The sequence below is a fragment of the Meleagris gallopavo genome, chromosome 2 (genome assembly GCF_000146605.3).
Source record: "Meleagris gallopavo isolate NT-WF06-2002-E0010 breed Aviagen turkey brand Nicholas breeding stock chromosome 2, Turkey_5.1, whole genome shotgun sequence".
In the NCBI taxonomy this organism is placed as follows: Eukaryota; Metazoa; Chordata; class Aves; order Galliformes; family Phasianidae; genus Meleagris; species Meleagris gallopavo.
In genome coordinates, this window is record NC_015012.2 from 3,877,405 (window position 1) to 3,885,003 (window position 7,599).

Here is a 7,599-nt window from a genome sequence, read left to right on the forward strand (position 1 = left end):
TATTACTGTGCTGAAAGGGAGGACAGAGTCTGTTCCCTTTCTCCTCCTTGTGCTGCAGTGTGCACGAGCACAACACAGCATGGTGTCCTGTGAGTGTGCACCTCCTGACCTTCCTCAGCCACGTGCAGTGAAGTGGCTTCATGCTGTAGCCAGCCAAGCAGCTCCTCAGGAGGCTTGTGGGGTTCTTAACATGGAGAGCGGTCTGCTCTGGCACCTTTTGTACAAACAGTTTGGGTCTGAGCCTTCCTTAAGCTCCCTGAAAAGGCACGGATGTTTCAGAGCTCATTTTCACAGATGGTGCATTTTGGTTGGAGGCTTTGGTCGAGGCACAGCCTACAAGCTTGTGGCTGGTTGTGCTTCCCTATGGAGCTTCTGTCACTGCTACTCAACGGTCACTTGGCCGCCCTCCTGCTGCAGCTCTGGCCTCATCATATCGACTGTGGCTGGGCCAGCATGCCAGAACGGCCTTTGGAAATAAAGCAGCATCCCTCCGGACCCAGACAGGCCTTTGAAAAAAGTTTGTTTTCTCATCTCAGCTCTGAGTCCTGGACATGTTACTGAGGCTGTAACCCTGTAAGAATCCTTCCCCAGTGGCCCAGCAAATACAGAGTGGGAGGACATTTGCTCTGTGTCTTGTATCCAATTGCTTCCTTCTGGATTTTTTTTTTTTTTTAGATGTGAAGCTATTAAAACAGACGTGAGCCAGGAGTATTTTAGGGAACAGGAATTTTAGCTTAAGGATAAGCATCCGGGCTCATTTGTTCATGTCTGCATTCGTAAGAGTATTCAGGTCTATCCACAGAAGGAGGTAGGGGAACTCTAGTTCCTAGATGAGAAAATCCAGTGGTAAGGGGACACTCAGGGGAAGTAACTTGAGCAAGCAAGCTTTCTGGCTTTCACAGTTGCATCTGCAATGTGATATGCTGCAATTACTCTAGCAGCAGTATGCAACTCAGCAGGTATTAATGGATTAATTTATTAGCAGATCCTAAAAGCCTGAAGATGGGCATGGCAGCAGGTGGACACTGAGGCTCATATCTAGTATCTCCAAAGCTTCTGGAGTACTTTGCATCTATTGAATCTCTTCGCTCCCCAGACAGGGAGACTGGGATGATGATGGTGTATCAAAGCAAAAGTATCTGATCCCTTCTAAATCTCTAAACAGTGGAGGAATTTCCTCCAACCTTCTGCATTTCTTGCTTAATACCTTCAGTGTCTGTGCACAGCACTCCACATTGCATACTCCAGGGTATGTATCTTCTGCAGAGTGAATGGTGTGATAGAGCTAAGCAGGAATGCTTTCTCAGGTGTCTCAGAAGAGCCCTGGGAAGGAAATGCCATTGAAACATGCAGGAATGCAGTATATGTCTGAATTTCCAATTTGTAGAGTTCCAGTTTTGTCTCATGGCAAGACCTGGGCGATGCAGAAACTTACTCTGACTTTCCACTGTCTGGCAAAGGTACTGCAGGAAAAGGGTACTCAAGCAGACATGGGACCTCTGACTTTTGCAACTGAGGTACTGGAAACATAGTAGAGTCCTTTTAATATTCCCGGATGAGATAATTTTTCTCATACTTGAACCCTGGAGCAAAACCAGTTTGGTTTTTGGCACCAGCTCCTTGTTTTCTTTCAGCAATTGCCAGGAGCTGAAGGAAAACTGAAGAATGGAATTACGTTGATTTTATTTCCATTGTTTTTCCTCTGCTGTTTAGCTTTACCCTCAGTTTCTTGTTGCCTGCAAGAGCTGTCTGGGAATAGCAGGAGTTGGTAACAGCATCTTCATGTTTTCTACACAGGATGCAGGGAGATAGCCTCAATTTAAATGCAGACAAAGTAGGATTTGAACTTTTGCAAGCCTTTCATGTGTAATCAGTCAAAACAGAGTTCTCCTGGCTTGCTTCAGCTGCTAGACACAAGCCAAGCCTCAAAGGACAGTTCGGGAATGCTGACTTTTCCTTCTTGCAGTACAAGCAAGCACTTCGTTTGCAGAAAGTTTTCCCTGGAGTAGAAGCATTTCCTATGTTTAAGCAGAGATTTGAGCCTTTACTTCCATAATTAAGAAGATTCCAGCTGATGCCCTGTTTTCTGCTAAGCCTGGAGTTAAATCTTCCTTAATGTGAGTTTTGAAGCTTTTCTAGTATTGTTTTCCCCAGGCTTATATGTGGTCATGTACCCTGAGGAAAGGCATTTCACAGACTCGAGGAAATGCCACGTGTCTTTGAGAAGGATGCCTGGCTGATTTGTACCCAGATGTGACAGATCAAGGACACATTTTTCTTAAGCTTTTGTACCAGATTTCAGTCTTTTGAGCTCCTGCACTCACAGTTAAAAGGCTGAATTGATCAACAGTGAAGTAGAAGTAGTTCATCAGTCAAAACAGTAACTCCAGAACTGTAGTTTATGGGAGGTTTGTGAAAAGGAGCAGGTAGCCCACAAAAAATTAAGGACTCTGTAGGCAACTGTAGAATGGAAAAAATAAGTGAATAGTGGCCATTCAGCCTAATTTGGATGTAACAATATCTCAGAAGCACTGATCAATGCTACATAAAGCATTCCATGGTTCATGTTTCTTTTTGTGGTGAAGTGGCATTGGATGAGAAAATTTGAGAGGCCGCCAGGGTTGGAGAGAAAGTTAAAGCAGCGTGCTTACTCGTGTGCTTTTTGTGATTGCAGCCTTTGCTGTGGGCAGGTGGCTTCAATGCAGGCCTAAATAGAAGGAAATTGCAGGAAAACCTCTACTATGTTGTCAGGCAGGAGAAAACTGGGAAGCTGTCATACCTGCCTCATTCGTCTGATGAGCAACCCTTGCTGTGCACCATTTAGTGGCAATGTTTTCCAAAGCCCAGCATGCTTGGAGCAAATCTGAACCAGGCACATTTGAAAGCCTGTGCTCTCTTTGCTGGTATTAGATGAGTAACAGCAGCATTTGTTGGAAACAAACATTATTTTTATTAATATTTGTAGGTTTTCCATTATTTTTCTACTTCCAGAGCTAGACATTGGCTAGCCAAGAGCTTTGGCAGAGGTCCTCTGGTTACTCTTACTGCAAGAATTCGATAGCTCAGTGCCCAGTAGCAGAGTTGATAGAAGGGAATGTTTGCTTTTATCCTGCTGAAGCACCAGTGCAAGACTTACTGGAGAACATCTCCAAGCCCTCTGGCTGCAGCCCCCCAGCTTGGCAGTGAGTTTCAGCTGGCTCCCAGGAGATCTTTCTTCAGTGGAGTGAGTATATTTAGCAAAAAATATCCCTCTGAGACCAGTGCACTATTGCATCTTTGACCTGAACAGACCTAGACAGCTTTGGTTTTCTTCTCAACATGAGGATCTCAAAGCACTGAATTGCTCCAAGAAACCTTTTCAAGAAGAAGTGGCTGAGCAACAGACTTCAGCAGGAACTGTATCTGCTATGAGGGAGGTTTTGTACTGCTGTGAATCAGCTTGCTCCAGGGCTCTTAAATAAGCCAGAGGCCCTAGACACAGCACCTGAACTGTGCTATTGCCCTATGCACACAATACACAGGTGCTTTGCACACAGTCAGCAAGCCATACTAGTTAGACATTTGCATGCAGGTGAACTAACACTGCACAGCGTGTTCCCAAGTCCAGTGCATTTGGAATTGCACCCTGCACCTATCCATGGACACCAGCTCACAGCCTTCCCAGGGCAGCTCTGCTGTGAGGACAGGCTTATATCAATGTCAGTTTGCTCTATCTTTCTATTGGTTTTCATTGCCTTCTCATTGCTTTATTGCCTGTTCTTTGTCCTGCTCTGTGCCCTTTCTGCCTGTTCCGTGGCATGGCAGGGAGATGCCATGTACACATCACCCCCTGAGCCACCTCTGGTATTCTGCACAGCTCTTATCACGCTTTGAGTTCACTGACAAGGATTTGCACTCAAAGAGTTTCATTTTTTCTCCCACAAAGTACAGCTGTGATATGTATCTGGTTCAGCCAAATGAGCTTCCGGACAAAGTGCATTCCTCAGCTAGCGTTTTTTCCCCCAAGGAAACCACCCTTCACTATGTGCATGGAAGGACTTTAATCCTACTGTCCAGAGGTAATCTGAAAAAAGACAACGACCCTAATAAACAGCCTGATTTTTGTGGTGCAGAAAGTAAGAAGTGCATTAGAAAACAGCCTTTCTTTCCTCCCAGGAAACGCTTTATTTCTGCAGGACCAACCAAGCCTCATAAAGGAAAGTTGTCATCTAGATTAATTAATAGCTAATAGTTGGGCTAAGAGTGGGAGCTGGGCTTGAACCCAGGCCAGGAACATTGTTAGATAACTAAAACCAGAGCTGAAAAATGTTCACCCGCAGTGAAACTTGAGTTTTTCAGTGCAGTACCACAACAAGGGGCAGTCGGTGCTCACGCTGCTGCTGAGGTTACCCCATCTGCTTTGCCCTCATGGGACAAGCAGCATGACGTATGTTACTGTTACATTCATCAACGTGTCTTAAATAATTAGCGTGCGTTTGTTAATTTTGGGTAATTCTTAACAGCAACAGCTATTCCCGTGAGTGACCTCCAAGGAGAGGACAGGCAGATATTCCAAATAAAGCAGCCCCAAATATTTTTGGAAGCACCATCCTCAGCAAACTATAGTCAGAGGCCTGATGGCCTGTCGTCCTTCCACGTGCCTGTTCTCTTCGTGGAGGCTGGTGCTGTAACTGAGAAGCAGCGTCTGCACCTCAGGTTGAATTCAGACATTTTCCGTGCTAAAATAATTCAGTCTGTTTCATTTGCTTCCTTTTTCTGTAGATTCCTTTCCGATTGGTATATTTCATACTGACAGTTCTTACAGACATTGGCCCTGGTCATGCTAAATTCCTGACAGAAATCCAGATGGGACTTTATTGTAAACTAGCATCTGTCTTTCCTGCACAATTGCTGCTCGTCTGGGGTGGGGGTGATCTGGCTTTAGTTTTTGTTATACAAAGTTAGTGTGTTTGAGGTCTTTGTGGGTTTGTGTTGTGTTTTATTTGCATTTTAGAGTAACTAAGATGGCAATACAGGTTGGCTGTCCTCTGTGGACTGTTCATATTAGTGGAAGCTGAAGAGGACCTACTGTACATGCAGCAGTGATGTGTGCACAGAGCCCCACATTAGGTTGCCCTGGCTCCTCAGGGAGAACACTATTGAAGAAAATCATCTCCTGGTCAGAACAAGATGTGTATGTCTCATCCCAAGAGCAGTTCTTACTTCAGCAAAACTTCAGTGTTTGCTTGAGACCAGTAATAGAAGCTGCAAGTGGAAGTGGCCTTGGAGACTTCTATGGCTGCAGAAATAAGCTTCCTTCTGAACCTGGAGTTCACATTACCAGTGGGACCGTGACATTTTCACCTCAGTTAAGCAGTTAGTGCCAAAATTGGCCTTCACATTCTGAAGCAATTCAAATCTTTCATTTCTTTGGACAGTCAGTCTGGTGAGACTGCTGTATGGATGTTGCACATAATGACTACATGATTAGGTCCTCTGCACACACACACACTTACAGCTTATGTCTTAATGAAATACAGCAGTACCTTTCAGAGCCAGTGGCCATTGTGCTGAAGCCATTTGCACAGGTATTGAACATAGAATCATTAAGTTTGAAAGCTACTGCTAAGTCCAACCATCAGCCCATCCCCACCATAAATGGTACATACAGGTGAAGAGAGATACCCTCCCCACACTGTTTTATGCTTGCCTGTCTCCAGCACAGATTTTCACAGAGTGGGCAGAGCTCACTGCAGGCTCAGGTTAGTGAGATGCCAGGACTGATAACCCCATCCTCCACTCTGGAAGTCAGAATCTCCTCTCAGATGCACTTGGGGAACAAAGCTAAATAATTGCTTAGAATTTGGGAATAATATTCAGCTCATTGGGTGATCAGTTTTTCTCTGGCTGTGAGACAAAATGATAGGAGGGCCTCAGCAGTTTGCATGGTGTCAATCACAAAATTGCAGTGCTGCTTACCACTACATTAGCAATACCCACGATGCAGCGATCTGACTTGGCTTTGACAGCTTGCAAGGCAGTCCAGCAATTCAGCAGCTGAGGTTTATTGAATGATTGGCAGAGGGAATTATTGTTGTTTGAAATTCTGATGTGGTTTTGTAACCTTCCTTCTTTTCCAGATTCGGTTAAACAGCAGAGGACTCATCTATTCTGTTGGTCTCTTGCTGGCATCTGTTTTTGTCACAGTATGTATATAGTCTTTTGTCCTTTATTTCCAAAAGAGTGATTTTATAGATATTTCCTTCACTTGATTCTTTTCTCACCTCCAGCTGCACTAGTGACTGCAAAGGCTATTGTGAAGGGATAGAAATGGTCATTGCTACTGTAAACTTCCCAGTACTTTAATCTGGCTTTTGACAGAAGCTATCACTGTCATAGGATGTTTCTTGTATTTATGTTTCCCCCAGAATAATCCCTGGCAGGTCCACTAGTAATCCCCAGTCATTTAGCATGCTCACATTGAATCAGATCCCTTGAAGTATGAAAAGATGCATTTTCCTGTTGAAGAGATACAGTAAATGCTGCACAGTCTGCAAGAACCTTCCAAGATACAACACAGGCCAGAACAAATTGTGCTGGGATGTGCCAACGTTTCTATTGAAAGCAGTGGCTCCTGTTCCCTGACCTGGCCAAGTCCATCATGAAAGTAGACTAGGAAAGACAAAGAGAATTGGATTAATATATCCTTCTGACATCTTCCAACTCCCCAGACCAGCTGCTATGGCAGGGAGTCCTCCATGCAGCACACCAGCACAATTCTCCTGCACAAGAGACTTTAACTGCAAGAGGTTTGTGTTGAAGCAAACTAAGCAAATTCAGGCACAGCTTTAGCTGGTTCAGCTCCAAATTGAGAGACAAAGAGGCACTGGAAGTGTTATAAATGAATAGAAGGGAATATAGCCTTTTAAAGCACTTCCAATTGAATTACCAAAGTGAAATTTGTTGCAGAAACCTAAGGCCATTGGGCCAGCAGTCAAGGGGATGCAAGTCAATATGGCTCCAAGCTCTGTGAGGGAGATGCTCAGATTTACTTGAGCAGTGGGCTTTAGCTCACTTGTTGCAGTACCTACCTTATAATTGCTTCCAGTTGATTGTATTTGGCGTGGGCGCAGTCATTTTCATGCTCCTGTAATTGACAAAGGATTTACCATTTTATTCAAACTGATCCTGCTGTGGTGGCTTACTCTATGTTTATTGTAGGTTTTCGGCGTGCACATGAACAAATGGAAACTGGATAAGAAGCTAGGGTGCGTGTGCCTTTCCCTGTATGGCATCTTCCTGTGTTTCTCCATCATGACAGAATTCAATGTTTTCACTTTTGTGAACTTGCCCATGTGCAGAGATCACTAACGCACATTGCAGACTGTCAGGAGGGACGTCCTTCTTACCTGTGCAATACAAACCACGGCTGGCATCTCCTGAATGCGGTGCACCTCCAAGTCGTGAAGTATATCCTGTCCATAGGACCTGTGCCCCATCTTGGTTTACCCTCTCCCCGACCCCCACAACCTGGAAAAATCCTGCATCGATGTGAAGATGAATTTTTTTTTTTCAACATTCATGTGATTTCTTAGCTCAGTTTTTGAACAGTGACTGGTC

At 44.5% G+C, this 7,599-nt stretch overlaps 1 protein-coding gene across 1 annotated transcript in view; it reads left to right on the plus strand.

Annotated features, from left to right (window-relative positions):
• The window catches only part of SLC24A3 (solute carrier family 24 member 3), a 130,426-nt gene extending 123,076 nt beyond the window's left edge, over window positions 1-7,350 (plus strand). The window contains exons 17-18 of the mRNA XM_031552668.1: window positions 6,120-6,185; window positions 7,201-7,350. Of these exons, the coding sequence (XP_031408528.1) occupies window positions 6,120-6,185; window positions 7,201-7,350 (216 nt within the window). The remainder of the gene's footprint in view (window positions 1-6,119; window positions 6,186-7,200) is intronic.
• Window positions 7,351-7,599: the final 249 nt, after the last annotated feature.